This window comes from Parasteatoda tepidariorum, chromosome 4 (genome assembly GCF_043381705.1).
Source record: "Parasteatoda tepidariorum isolate YZ-2023 chromosome 4, CAS_Ptep_4.0, whole genome shotgun sequence".
Lineage (NCBI taxonomy): Eukaryota > Metazoa > Arthropoda > Arachnida > Araneae > Theridiidae > Parasteatoda > Parasteatoda tepidariorum.
The window spans coordinates 12,586,691-12,602,846 of NC_092207.1; the positions used below are offsets into that span (position 1 = coordinate 12,586,691).

The following is a 16,156-nucleotide window of genomic DNA, read 5'->3' on the forward strand; positions in this document are numbered from 1 at the left end:
TGGTTATCATCCTACGATACATTTTTAAAACATTGATGATTGAAAACTGCATCGTTCATCATAACATAATACAAAACTAAAAGTTGAATTAATATTATTTCTAAGTTTAACAATTAAATCACTAAATACTTTTTCATTTTTACTATTCTATTTCCTTTTGATAGTGTAATTTCACATATGGTTTGAATATTTTAAATTTTACTTTTTTGAAATTATAAGCTATGCCTCTTATATGATATTAGAGCTCCATTTGTTCCATCTGTATTCCTGGCTCATTCATGGAATGAAACGTTCCATTTTTCATCATTTTGATCCGTGAGTGTCATGGAACGCTGGTGCAAGATCACGAAGAAGGGGGAGAGAGGGATGGTTGTGAAAACGCAAACGTCGGGGTGAAATAGGGTGACGTGAGTTTTTAAAAGAGGGGGACAGGGGACGGAACAACATAAGCTTCATTGCAGGGGGTGACCAGGGATTGTGGGAGGAAGGAAGTGATGCACTTTGGAAGAGGATGGGGAGCCCCTTTATCGGAATGAAGGGGACTTCGATCGTCATCCCTACAGACGTTCGAAAAATATTAATCATGTAACAGAAATGAAGGGAGTGCGCGGGGGACATGGCGATATTCGAACAAATCCACAAAAAAATCTTTTGAATTTTTGGCTTACTGACACACTCACTTGAAACTAAGTTTGGTCGATTTGCAACGCGTGGCATGAAAAAAAAAAGCATGTGTTCATAACAGCTAATTGATATCCTTGCATGGCATATTATATTTCAGCTATTCTCAATTTTTTTACACAAAGAGTGCAATGGTGCGGAGTAAATACGAGAAAAATAATTTAAGTTTTCATTCATTCATAATTTCTGGGGTGTAAGGAGGTATTTTTTCAATAAAAAAAACCAGTCGATACTTTTTCAACTGTCGAAGTGAAAAAATTTTGAGTTTCGACACTGAAGAAGATTTTTGTAAATGGAACCGAAACTATAAGTCAGGGGTGGCCAAGCTCCTTGATAGTCGAGCCATTTTTCAAAATTTGAAATTTTTCGCTAGCCTCAATTAAATACGTACTTAAAAGTTATGAAAAAAAAATTTTTTTTTACTTAAATTATATTTATTGAGAACATATAAGTAAAAGTACAAATGTGTGTGTATTGAATTTAAATATCAAAAATTAAACACATTTATTTTACTTCTCTTGATGATTCTTAAAAATTTGGTGACTAATTGGTGTCAGTACTTCTCAGTAATTCTTTGAGATGCTAGTTAGTTAATACTGATCGGTGTTTGGATTTCACGAATTTTAAAGTGGAATAAAATGATTCGCATAAGTACGTTGTTCCGATTATTGAAATAATTTTACAATCAGCCTTTTTTAATTCAGGATACTTCGAGTCTGGTACAAATTTCCAAAATTCAGTAATCAACGTCGAGTTATATTTTAATTGTAGAGCTTGATCTTCTTTCATCTCTATTCATTCTAATTCTCCAGATGCTTTTTGTGTCATAATTATATTGGAAATGGAAAACTTACCTAGAATTGAACATTGTTGCACTTAGTCTTTCATATTTGTTCTCAGCAATTGAAAAGACATTTTGAAACACATACGGAACGATGATAATTTTTTAAAATATAATAGCACGAAAATTAAAAGGGAACTCGGGTACATTTATCGAGAGCCACAAATAATCCTTCAAAGAGTCGCATGTGGCTCGCGAGCCGCAGGTTGGCCACCTCTGCTATAAGTCTATTTTTGTGCATTTATTTGACTTTATTCACGTGGTTTTCCTTTATTTATTACGTTTGTTAGGATTTTACGAACGCAATGTATTAGAACGATATTTTTCTTAATTGTTTGCAGTTTAAAGATGCTCTTAATGTCCGTAAGGATCTCTTTTAAATAGGAAAAGGGATTCTACTTCTTCCATGTTAACCATCAGAAAATTATACACGGAAAAAAAATTTCCGGTAAAATTACCATACTATGAAGTAATGGCATTTCTGATTTAAAAAACAAACAAACATAATTTTGGTAATAAAATCCAAAATATAGCTTATTTAAACCATTCATTTGGTAACGGTTTACCGAAAATTCTGGTTTTCATAATTATAATTCTTTTACTGCCATACATTCAGTAAAAATTACAAAATTAATCTGTAAATTTAATCAAAATGCTTTTCAAGTCATTTTCTAAGATATCACGAATAAAATTATCAAATTTTGCCACATATATCAAATTTTATCACATTTCATGTCATATTTTATTGTTAATTTTACCAGAAGTCATTACCAAAGAGCTCCGGTGAAAACTACTGAGCTTTTTGGTGTTCCCATAGAGCCAGAAAAGCAGTAAATTTTAGTATATTTCGATAGTTTTAACCATATTTTTTTCTCGGTGTATAAACGCAATTTCCTTTTTAGCTTTTAAAGCACTATAACAACTTAAAAAAAGTTTTAAAAACACTCGCAACCTTGAAATTTAACATTTCGTAATTGGGAGCAGGGATAAAAATTTCAAGAACTAACGTGAAAAAAAACATCAATTAGTTACTTAATAAATAAGGAATAAGGAAATTTCGAATATGTAATTCAGCGTCACATAGCATTACATAGGGGAAGTGTATATATATATATNTTTAATTTAAATATTAACTTAACTTTCTTAGTGTTTTCTTGTATTTATATATATATATATATATATGCATGCAAGTAGTATATGTTTTCTCAAGGGATAGAGCGTTCGCCTCCTAATGAAGTTACCCAGATTCGAATCGCAGCGCTGACTGCTCGATACGAATTTTGCTCCCGACGCGTACCGATCACATTGCTGATCTCATTACCGATCACACTGCTGATTAAAATATCCTCACTGGTAGATGGATCATGGGTTAGGATTCCCTCGCCGTCAGTCTAACCATGAGAGGTTTCCATGGTTTTTCTTTTCATGAAACGCAAATTCAGGCTAGTTCCATCAGACAGTACACCACGAATGCAAATTTCTTGCAATACTTGATCCAAGATCTCCCTTGTTTTCTGGATTTTGTTTAAAATTACGAGGCTGTAGAATTGAACATTGATAGCCGAAAACCCTAGAACTAAGAATGAAAACATATCAAAAAGTTAGTTTTTATAAATGTAAATTTTGTCAGATACAGGAGCCAGCAGAACATACAGTAACTGTGTAGATTATTGATCAGAGCTAAGTCATGCTAAGGAACGTTAACATAAGTATATTATGGGGAAAACCTTTTGTTTTCGACTTTTTTTTTGTTCTAATTTTGGTTTATTTGAGAGCTAATAAAATATTCCTTGAAGAAGATATTAATTTCAGGCATAATTAAAAAAAAATTTTTTTTTTTAATTTTTTGCTTACTAACTTTTTTTATCCATATATATTTCAATTAATAAAATCGTGATTAAGGAAAATACAAATTACATGAGCTAATTAACTAGAAAAAGTAAAAACAATTAAAAGTTTGTTTCATAGGTACCAAATATAATGAAGGTGCTTTTAATAAACTGAAAGTTCAAGTAATGAATTATACTTCCAATATTTGTTTCAATCCTGTTTAATATTTGAGAAATTGTTAAAAATTATAAAATTGTTTACATATGTCATTACAGAAGTATATAAATATTTTAACAATTTGTTTAAAACACATATCACATAAATTACGTAAAATTGCGAAAATGAATCGAGGAAGGCAGATATCATCAAAATTATGATCTTTATTTAAGCAAGTCCCTCTTGTAAAAGTTATGGATGTTTACCAAATTCTCATTAAAAAATCAACGATGAAAATGGATTTTTTCAAATGATCAAAGAAGAAAAAAAAAACTTAGGGACCTATTTTGGCGAACTCTGTTGCTAAATTTTTGGATGATTAGATGGTATTAAAAATATGTTTAAATAAGCATTCACAATTTAAAGTTTTTAAATTATTTTCTATTGAATATGATCATTGCTTTACTATTTTGTATTTTCTTTTATCTAATGAAGAGTTGTAAATTTTTTAAATGTCGCTTATTTCAATAAATTTTTAAAAGCTTCATAGATAAATTACATAAATTGATTCACTTCTATTGCTTTGAAACGATTAGTTGATATTTAGAAGCAAATATCGAAATTCAAGCTTTGATTTTAAATTTTTTAAAAAAATTATTGTCGATCGAATATTTTTTTTTATTAATGTTGCATACATTTTTCTCATGAAAAGCTAAACAATAAATAAAGATAATTTGTTTGTATGAATTAAAAAAATATTGTTATTATTATGTATGAAAAACATATAATATTATATTTCAGATATTTGAAGTGATCTAACTGCTAAATGATATTTAACAACAAATGGTGATATTAATTAATATTTTATTATAAACTATATTTTATTTTAACATCAAATACATTTGCTTTATGTTGTCATTTTGTCTGCACAAAGTGTTGAATTTGAGATAAGTTTTGCCTTTAATAAATGGTTGAAAATACTCAAAATTATTTGCTACTCATGGTAAGTGTTATTTGAAAAAAATGTTTTTATATTAGTTTTAATTTTCGAAATTCAATATTATTTAACAATAAATACCTTTGATATTATTTCACTTAGTTATTTTATTCTACTACAAGCAGAGTTTTAGATAAAGTTTTTAAAGGGATTAACGCATCATATTGTACTTATAAGATTTTCAAGCACTGTTCATTTTAACTTGGTGCTTTTACAGGTTATTTAAGAACAAATTCTTTTCATATGAAATTCAATTTAAAAGATTAGTTTCATTTAAATGGGATATACCTATCTCATATTTCAGTGAACAATGCAAAGCTGTATTTTTTCGAGCTAAATAAGAATTTCATTATAGTTCGTTAAATGTTATTACTTAGCCTTTTATTTGTGCAATATTTTCATATAGTTATATTGAAATTTTAATTTTAAAGTTGTCATTAGTTAATTTGATTTTTTTCAAAATCTTATTTCATTAGGAGCAAAAAATTAGTATTTTGGTTGTTAAAAATTCTAAAGGCAAAGGAAATAATGTACTGAACTAAAACTGAATCGGAGACTTAATACAATTATTTTCCCATCGAGTCATTTATTGGCAAATTTTAGATGAAGAATAGAAAATTGTTTTCTGAAATAATTATCGAAGTTAGTAATATTCGAAAACATGAAATGCAAATGGTTCGAATAATTAATTTTGAATTGTAGGATGTAAATGATGACAAAGTCGAAAAAATTTTCTTTTAAATTTTTTATTGAATGATTTTTATATTTTTCTTACAAACAACAAGAAGGTAATAAATTAATAACAACAGACGAGTTACAGTTGGTCCAGTCCATTTCAGTAAATTCGGGTTCAATCGAATATCTGCAAAATAAAACATGCAAATCTTAGAGAAATTCTGAACTGAATCTTACACAACATCACATATTTCAATAATTTGCTACTTATATAAAATTTATAACTTTATATCATTTTTTCAGCACTTTTTTATTAAAATAAGTTAAACGTAATTGCTATTCAAACTTATCTTTAATTTGTTGAAAATTTATTAAAATAAATTAATGTTATACATGTTAGGGAGCATTTTCGTGACATTTTGTTAAGAAATAGCTTTAAAATGCATAGGAGCATCAGGAAGCTGTTTGCAAAGCATTTTTTTTTATTACCAACCCATAGGAGCCAAATTTAAAATAAATTAATATGTTTTTGTAAATTAGCACTGTTTCTCCCTGTAATCTAACAGCAAGGGGAGCTACATGCAATATTAGAATGCAATACTACTTAGGACAACAAAAAGTGTAGTAGTTTTAATTCGGTTTCGAAGTTCTGCAAAATTTAGATGCGTTAATTTTTATTTTAAGTTTTTGTTATTATCAATGTGTTGCTGTTTCCAGCTAGTTTCCTATTTCCAAAAACCTTCGTTTTTTTTAAATCGTCACCCTTTTTAGTTTTTTAGGCAGTGCTGCATCTGCAGCAAAATATTTTTTAAACTTTGAAATTTGGATGTTTTCAAAATCTTTTTTTAACATGTTTTTAAAGTTTTTTTTAAGTGCATCGATTGTATCTATATTACTTACCAGTTGGATGGTATTTAGTATTTGTATGCGTATCCGGGTCCTTGGAAGTACATTTGTTGGTGTCCGCTTCCATGTTGACCATGAGCAGAGGCTTGGTGAGCTTGAACTCCATGAGATTGAGCTGCTTGTCTGTCATGGGATCCGTATTTGTTGTGTCCGGCTTGAGCGTAAGCTCCAACATTGTGGTGTGCGGCCTTGTCAGCGGTAGCGTGGCTGGAAGATTGGGCACCGTGGTCAGCGAGGACTGCGTGGTGTCCGGCTTTCTTGTCGTAAGCGTATGCCTTTTCGTATCCAGTTCCCTTATCGTGAGCGTAAGCTCCGGTGTTTCTGTATTTGCCATAGTTGGAAGCTGGAAAAAGAATTCATATTATAGACGTTATTTCATATATAATCTAAACTTAAAAAACTTATTATTTAGCTTTGGTGATTATTGTTTTAACTAAAACAGCTGAATATTATCTTTGAACTCTAATTTTATTATTATATTATTACTTTATTATTCTCTTTATTATTATATATTTTTATTATATTTGATTAATTTTTAATTTGATCTTAATTTTGCTCAGACTATTACTTTTTAAAAATTTTGTATAAGGCGTTAACTAGTTAAGATACTCGTAAGTATGCAAAGCCTACATATCTATGACTTATATTTTTAAAAATTTTGTGTGCTCATGTTAATATATCGAGAACAAAAAGTGTGGTAAAACCACTAGAATATAGTAAAATTTACCTAGTTTCTGGTTCTATGGGAATAACAAAAAGCTCGGTAATTTTTAACGAAGAACTTTGGTAAAGAATTTGTTAAAATAAACAATAAAATACGTTTTTATAATATTTGATAAAATTTGCTAAATGTGGTAAATGTTGGTAATTTTACCAAGCTACCTTAGAGAATGGCATAAAAAACTGTTTATTCGGTTAAATTTACTTTTAAGTTTCTTATTTTTTACTAAATGTGTGGTAATAAGATCTATAATTTAAGTTTTGTATTTTTTACTGAATGTGCGGTAATAAGATCTATAATTTTGAAAACCAAAAAAATATTAAAAATATTTGAAGTTAGCTGTAGACTAGAAAATTTTTAAAATGTAATGATGTTTGTCATTTTATTTTTTTGAAATTTGAACTAATTTGTAGGTGCAAATATTTGAACGGAATTTATAATAACTAAATGTTTATGCAGTGAAGTATTATTACAAACATTATTAATAATGTAACTATATGAACATTTTCACCATAGCAAATTGGAGAAAAAAAAGTACCTTGAGCAGCCTGGGCATCATGGGCAGCGTATCCACCAGCGTTATGGTGACCATGGGCGGCGTGAGCACGGTCAGCATAGTGTCCACGGTCGGCATGGCTGTTAGCTCCATGGGCGGCGTATCCAGAGGCGGCTTGTCCGTGAGCACCATAGGCATGTCCTTGGGATGAAGCATGGTGAGCAGCAGGTTGAACATGGACAACCTGGTGAGCTGGTGCTGGAGCTGGAGCATATCCATGTCCGTGGTATTGAGCCATGGCGGCGGCGGCCATGCACAAAACAAGAGCGATCTGCGGAATATAGCAATAATATAAATATTAAGTTTGATATCATGCTTTGCAACTAAGACTTTCAAAATTATGATCTTTTAGGCTGGGACTTAACGGGAAATCTAAATTTTTTGTTGCAGCGTAATTTGCTGGTTTACAATAGTTAATTTACTTGCATAAATTTAAAGAAAAAATCTTATTGTTTTTTTTAAATATTAAATTTAAATGAATTCAAATTCAAAATAACAATTTAGTTTGATCATTGACATCATGCACTCTTTACGTAGCGATTATAAATGACTCTTAAGATTTAGAATCTTAAGATACAGGGAAAAATAGCTTAATGATAATTTGGTATTTTGACTTTGAAGATTTACTTATTAAATATGTAGGATACATTAACAATAATTAAAGCGTTTCGAAATATTAATATGAATTTCAAGAGATTTCAATATCTAAATTATCTGTAATGACATTTTGTATAGTTTTCTCATTAAATTATTAAAGAATTTAAAATTAAAATAATAAAAATATATTGTTCCTCGAAATTTTTTACTAATATTAATGAATATTTGTTAATATTCCTTTTTATTAATATGTATGAATTATAATGAAACCTATTATATTTTTTTATTTAAATTATTGAAAAAATTAAAATAATAATGAGAAAAATATGCTGTTTTTTACTTCTTTTCTTGTTATTAGTGAATATTTGTTAGAATTCAGTAACAAAATTTTTTTTTTGATTTTTTTTGCAAGATTTATATAGCTTACCGTTAAAGATGGCCGTTAAAGATAAATAATTAAATTTATACTTTTTGCTATTTTAACTTAATTTTTAAAAAAAAACAAATATCTTTATTCTTTCAGATTAACTTCAGATAGGAATATGTTAACAGTTATTGTAAAAAAAATTCACATTTTTATTTTATGCTATAAGTAGATTCATATTCTGGAATATTTTGTTTCAATATTTACTATAGTAAATCTGCATTGTTTTGATATTATAATAAATAAAAGCAAAAAGTGTCAAAATATTTAAATTGGATGAAAATATTATAAATATTAAATAATAAAACTAAAGACACTTGTTAAGCATGTAATTTTTTTTTTTACAAATAGCATTATTTTCATTTTTAATGAGCATTCTATAACATATTATTCCTTTTGGTGCGTGTAAGTAAAAACTAAAATGATTATTTCAGAAATTTTTAGTTTATGGATTTTAACCTCAATGCTATACCATCAAAAATGTTTCAGTTTCCTGAGGACAAACTAATTCTTTTTTCCATTTTTTCATGTAGTTTTCATTGAAATTTTTTATTGGAAATAAGTTTTTTTTTTATTAAATCTGCAAGTTATTTAAATTAATTTAAAGTTTTATTTTAGTACTTAACTATTTTTTTTGAATAAAATAACAAATAAAATAGTGTTATTTACTATTTTAGTATTCCGCTTTATGAAATATTTTAAAAGAAGTTCTTAATTAATACATTTAAAATTAACAGATTCAACTTTTTAACTGAAAGAAAGGATAAGCGAATTTAGTTAAAATTTGATGTATTAAAAATTGTCAAATTTGATAAATTTCCTTAAGTTGAAACCGACAGTTTTATAAAAAGATATTACACAGATATTTACTTCATAGTTTTAAAATTATTAAATGATACTTTAAAAATGTAAATAGGAAATTTTTATTTTTATGCTTAATTGAATTTTTGTACTAGCTTTGAAAATTTAAAATTTAAAATTGAAATTTTAAAAGTAAAATTGTTTTGAAATTTGTAAATAATTAAGAATACGAATTAAAAAATTTATTTTAAGCTTATTGAATAGAGTTGAGTGAAGTATAATTAGACTTGTTTGTTATTTTAAAATTTTCAAAAATATTTCAAAACAGTTTAGATTTTACAGTTAGAAATTGTTCAATTCTTTTTAATAAGAAATTTTAACTTTTTTAAAGAAAAGTATTTTAAAAACAATTTTAAAGCTACTTTAAACATTATATTTAAGAGAATTGTTTTATAATTTTATATGATTATTTTTTTCAAACTAAACTTCAACTTATTTTAACAAACTATACTTCAACTTATTTTAGCAAACTATTCTTCAACTTATTTTAGCAAACTATACTTCAATTTGAGTCTGATATTTAAGACTACTCACCACCTTCATGATGCTTGTAAAAGAATTGAGCTGATTAGTCCTATTGGAGAGAGATGGAGAAGTTGTGTTGATCCATGTTGATTCGGTCTGAGTATTTATAGTCGATCGTCTCAATGAAAAAATTAATACGAAAGTGAAAGTTCAAGTATTTTTTTTTCTTCATTTCTTTACTTTCACCCTTGGGCGTGTCCAAAAAGTTTATCCTTTCAGTGCCACAATATTGAGGTCAGGCATGAATTAACCTTGCATATCGTTTGAGAAAACTTCACGTGGTCAAGCGAAATGGTCCCAACGATCTCTCCATGATTTACCTTAAAATGTCGTCTGAAAAGAACAATTATTTCACCTTCAATTAGCAAACGATTTTTTTTTCAAATGAAATTAATGCAAGAAATAATGAATCAAATAGAATCAATGTCAATAAATTTTATCATTGGTTTCATTTTGCATAGTCTGAGAGATACATCGCTCCTGGTTATGAGTTTTTTACTCCCTGAAGAAGGTGATAGCCGTGGGTCAGGGTGAGATTGAGCAAATTGGAATACATTAAGAGAAACTGCAAAACAGCAATTTCTGAGATATGTTAATGTGAAATATCTTACGATCTATTCACATGATCAAAAACGAGATGGTAGAGTAATTGTCTCAAGAACCAAGGCTGTCTAAAATTGTGAGGAAGGTAATGATTGGGATTCGATGTTGAAGAAGATGAAAGCACATTTTTTAAGAGTTAATTTGAAGTATTCGTATTTGAGTAGTATTTGACGTATTTCTCCTGAATTTCCATTCTAAATTTATGTATCACTTTTTTTAAATTTTAACAAGGAAAAGTGGAATCAAATATCGAAATATTTCTAACTTTAATCAATTACGAACTAGACTACAGTTTCAACCTAACCATCAGTTTTAACCTATAAGTATGTTACCGGTTTCTAAATCATTTGAATGCTTAAAATTTCAAATATCAAGTACAACATATAATTCTTTTTGGCGTTTCCTTTTAATAATAATAGTTTTAAAATGCTAAAAATCAGTTATATTTAGGAAAAATGAAGTGGTTATAGCATGTTGGAACCAATAGGAATGGTAAAGTTTCAGAGGCGTTATCATTTGAGTTTAAATTCCCAAAACAAGAACGGGGTTCCAAGTTTAAAATTATGAGTCTCGCTCTCCAAAAGTTAGCGGGAGTTATCTTCCATAAATTTTTTATCATTAATGTATTTAAAGGAACATTTTATAGAATGCATAAATTCAGAAGAATACGAAATGAGTAGTCTTCTACATGCTGCTTAAGAATTCTATTGAATGACTATTTAAATGCTTTCAGTCATTCTACATATTGATTGCGGAAAGTACATAATAATTTGTCCTAAAAAGCCTTTTTCATTCTATTGAATATCTAGGAATTTAATACAATGACTAGGAATTCTTTAAAATGCCGGTATTTTATCCATTAACGGAAAAATTTACACAATTCGTGAGTTTTCCGAAATACTCGCTTTTTTTTTCTTTTGAAAAATCAATAACGAGAAACAGCAAAAGAATAAAAAAGCCTAGAAAAAAAAGCAATACCATGTTTGAAAAAATAAATGTTTCTTTTTTAATGAAATGAAAATGAATGAACTGAATTTAGCATAATATTACCTCTTAGTGTTCTGCTTCATATTTTATAGTAATGAAAAACGTGGCCAAACTTTGGATGATGCATTTTCAAATTTATTAAATAGAATTATTTTTGATTTACTTACCTTAAAATAACCTAAAAGTAACACAAAAGAACATAAAAAATAATAAATGGAGTTTCTATTTCTTAAAAGTCAATTTAAGTGTGTACTTTCATTTTGATTTACTAAATAATTTATAATTATTTCTATAAATTTATTTTCGTTGTATTTTTATTTATTTACTGCCGTGAATAGTTTTAAATTTTTTCTATTTTTGTTTCTGAAAGGTGTGAATAAAGGGATGACTTTAAGTGCTCCGAAATTTATCAAAGTTCTAACAGTTTTACGCATAGAAATAATTCAAAAGTATGAAATTTCTTACGTGTTATTACAATATATTTGAACTATAGTTTCAAATGTTTATAAGCGTACGTTTAAAGTTGCTTTCTGATTTTTTTTCGTAAAAAATAAGTTACTCTTCTTCTTTTTTTCAGGAAGTTTTAAACTTTACGCAAAAGTCGAGATAGGATTTTTCAAACTTAGGAGTTAAAAATTACAAAAATCAGGGAAGATTCTACATTTTTTTAAAAACTTAATTAAAACATAATTGTGAATTTTGTGCTGGTTTATAGTAAATTCTTGTTTTTAAATTTAAAGTTCTTATTACTTCACATTTAGTAAAACATACAAAACTAAAAAATAAATTTAACCAAATAAATGTTTTTTATGCCATGCTCTCAGAAATCATGATAAAATTACCAAATTTTACCACATGTAATAAAACCATATTTAATAGTTAATTTTTACCAAAATCATTTCTAAAGTATATTGGCAAAAATTACTGAGCTTTTTGGTATTCACATAGTATCAGAAGCATAGTTTATTTTACCTTATTCGGGTAGTCTTGACCATACTTTTTTTCTCAGTGTGACATTTTAAAATCTTTGGCAAGCGTTTTTATTGTAGACATTGGTGAAACACGGGTTAACAAAAACCAACCGGTGAAACGCGGGTTGGACAAAAAAATTGAAACACCTCTATACTAATTCTCTAAAAATCTTTCTTTTAGCAGCAAGTGTTTTGAAAAATTCTATATAGCAGAAATATTGATGCAATTTGAAGTATAATGCTTGAACCTTTTTAGAAATTGTGTCATTTTTACCCATGCAACTCCCTAAAAATCTTTCTTTTAGCATTAAGCGTTTTGAAAAATTTTACACATCGGAAGTATTGATGCAATTTGAAAGGTAATGTTTGAACCTTATGAGAAATGGTGTCATTTTTACCCATGCAAAATTCAGTTAGACAAAAATGAGGAAAGGAAGTTAATTACCACTTCGTAGCTTTCATACTAGCAATTTTGAAATCATTCTATACGATTACAATACACATTTAAGAATGCTTTTTTAATTATAGAGGTATTAAAAAAGGAAAAAAAAACTTTTATCTTCGGTCGCACATTTCGTTCGATGCAAACTATGCATGGGTAAAAAGGACATTGCTACTTCTAAAAGCTTCTAACACGATTTTCAAATCCTGCTAACAGTTTTGCCATGTAAAATCACCCAAAACATTTGCTAAACTATAATTTCGTCCAACCCTCCGAAAACATAAATATTGAAATGTCTCGCTCATATAAAATTTGTATTGGGAAGCAAAATATAAAATATATATTGGTTATTCTTAGTTCAGTATCAAATTTATCTCGTGAATTTTTTGTAATATACATCAGATCCACGCACTAAAGGCCTGGTTTCTTAAGACAGGACGCCGTCAGCTGGAAATCAGCGCTAACCTCTGATTGGTCCATTTGTGAGTTTGATAGTATACGTCATCGAACGCTCATCTTGAACTACAATTGCCGTCCAACTCAACTGCAGTTGGATTACAACGTGACGTTAACCACAGAAGCAATGGCGGACAACATCCAACAGCACATTGAAATCAGCCAAGATTTTGATTTTGACATTAAACATAGCTTCTTCATTAAACATAGCACTCTTCATTTAGCTCAGCTATAATGTGTTTTTTCTTGGACAAAGTCATTATTTGTTCTCTAAAACACTGGTCGACAATAACAAAATCAATACAAATTCAAAATAAATATTTGTTTACGTTATTAACGCATGCGCAATGAGAGATAATGTCTGCGTTTGACCGACTGATCACGCAGAGCTAACAAGAAAGTATTTTTTTGGAGTCAGCTCTACGCCAACTTTCCGCTGACGTCCAGATAAGGAGCTTGTCTTAAGAAACCAGACCTTTAGTGTTTCTTATTGTTAAAACTAAAGTGAAATTATAATTTTCCTAAGAGAGGCGAAGGTAATATCACCTATGTAACATAAAATGAGCTCTTTATTGTTAATTCATTCAAAGCAAATAATTCCACGAAAGCAATATTAGTTTACTTATGCTTCGAATCCCACCGTGATGTTCTTCGCTGTGTTTTGCTATCTATCCTTCTACTTGACAAAGGTTTATAAGCCTTAATTGAGCACACAAGTCTGAAAATGTTTGTTGTACCAATAAAACAATAAAAACAATGACTTATGTTAAACACAATATTAGTTACCAAGGACCACCGAGTTAGTAGTAGGTTGCTCTAACCACCATTATTGCACACCCCCAGTTCGTCCCGCAGTGGACTGATCGTTAAGACACGGTTCCCAGCAGATCACCGAAGTCAAGCATCACTGGCTACGGTCAGTGTGCGGGTGGGTGAACTCTTGGATCAGTCTGCGTAGGGACCGAGGGTGTGCGGTATCTGTCCTCGTTAAACTGCGCTACCGTAAAGTGCTTGACTTCGCGTGCAGGTCGTCGGGCTACCGAAGCGGGGGTGCCATCCCCTCCGCAGAGGATCAAAATTGTGATGGCATGTCTTCGGATCATCCTCCGGAATGTTCCTCAGACCGTCGCCAATAGCCTATTGCGCAGCTCTAGTGCGACGTAAATTAACAACAACAACAACAACAACACACCCCCAGTTCAGGTTTACTTATTGGTTTATTTGAATTACATACACATTTGCAGGTTTGTGTGCTCAATTTAGGCTTATTAACTTTTGTCAAATAGAAGAACAGATAGCACAATACAGAGAAGACAGCACGAAGGTGCATCCAGGATAACAGCGGGATTTGAACCCGCTACCTCCCCTCATTCCCAGTTCAGGGAAAATTACGAAGCTTTATGTAGTGACCGATACAATGACACATCATGCGTTCCATTTCGATGGAAAAAAGGGTTGAAATTTGGAAAATTTGGAACCAATAACTTTGTCAGGAGATCGGTAATTTAAATTGCACTTTTTGCTTATTTCGCTATTTCTTAAAAACATTTCAGCGTATAGAATGTATGTCATGGTGTATCATTGCAGGGGAAACTATATGAAGCTTCCCAAATTGACTTGGACAGAGAGTGTACAATATTGATGGTTAGGGTATCCTACTATGATCCTGGAGGTCCTAGATTCGAAACTTGCCGGTGGTCAAAAAACCCAAGCCCAACGACCTGCGCGCGAAGTCAAGCACTTTACAGTAGAACAGTTTAACGAGGACCAATGCCGCACACCTTCGGTCCTTATGCAGACTGATCCAAGTGGTCACCCACCCGTACACTGACCGCAGCCAGTGATGCTTGACTTCTGTGATCTGCTGGGAACCATGTCTCAACGATCAATTTACGTTTCAATTACGTACAAATTACGTTTCAATTGTGTACCAATTTGCGATCAATTTACGTACGTAGTCATTGCGGGACCGCAAAAGAATGAAAAATGTAAAATTTGAAAGAGATCGGTCAAAAATTTCTCTGAAAATAATTTAAAAATAAGACTTTAGGTTAATTTTTGCAATCATCTATTCGATCTATTTCTTTAAGTTTTGATTTTGTGGCTATTGCATTTAAAAGGTAGTGAAATGTTAACAATTTGTAGTTCAAAAATTTGTATAATTATTAAAACCGCTAATAACAAGATACGACAATTAATTAATTAAAAAAAATTTTTTTGCATAAAGTTTTCCTTAACTAAACGAGTTTTTTTTATAAATGCACTAAAAATTGTGTAACTCTTGTAAGTAATTTCTGAGTCTCAGAAATATATGCAAATTACAAAATTTTTATTAAGTGCCTGAAACATTCTACCGCCTTCCTTATTTCAGCTCATTGAAGCCACATTTTCCAATTTACGTTTACACCCTCTACCAGACTTCGAACATTCGAATTTGTTTATAAGAAATAAAAAAAAGAGATTTTAAATAAGCTAATTACAGAAATACTCTACCTTCAGATGATAATTTACATATGTAAGAAAAACGGCTTTAAAATCAGAATTTACTTAAAGGCAATTACATTTTCTCAACTTAGGATTCTCACACCTTCCCATCGGCATTGAGAGGTTAAATCAAAAGGGCATTTGTGGGTCGTATCGTGTCACGATTTTCATTTCTGTCTTAATAATATTGCATTATTTGTAGGTTTTTCGATTTACCTTGACTCTTTAAATTTGCATTTGAAGTTTAAAGCTTGTAAAAGAAGTAATTTAAAGTTTCTTGCTTCACTGGATTGTTCTCCCATAACCGAAATCAAAATTTTAAAAATTGTATTTTCTTTCAAATAAATGGGTTTTGAAAATTATAGTTTCACCCACTTTCCTAAATTTATTAATTCATTATTCTTAACAATTATTATTTTAATGCCATAATACAATGCTGCCTA

General features: G+C 29.6%; 2 protein-coding genes across 2 annotated transcripts in view; one reads left to right on the plus strand and one right to left on the minus strand.

The window, feature by feature from the left end:
• The window catches only part of LOC107441924 (GATA zinc finger domain-containing protein 14), a 214,804-nt gene that overhangs the window by 123,432 nt on the left and 75,216 nt on the right, over positions 1–16,156 (plus strand). The window lies entirely within an intron of this gene.
• On the minus strand, positions 5,236–9,905 carry LOC107441921 (hornerin). Its single transcript, XM_016055330.2, has 4 exons — positions 9,780–9,905; positions 7,346–7,634; positions 6,081–6,429; positions 5,236–5,367 (listed from the first exon to the last, which is right to left on the minus strand). The coding sequence occupies exons 1-3, from the start codon at positions 9,786–9,788 to the stop codon at positions 6,095–6,097; spliced, it is 633 nt and encodes a 210-aa protein (XP_015910816.1). The 5' UTR covers positions 9,789–9,905; the 3' UTR covers positions 5,236–5,367; positions 6,081–6,094.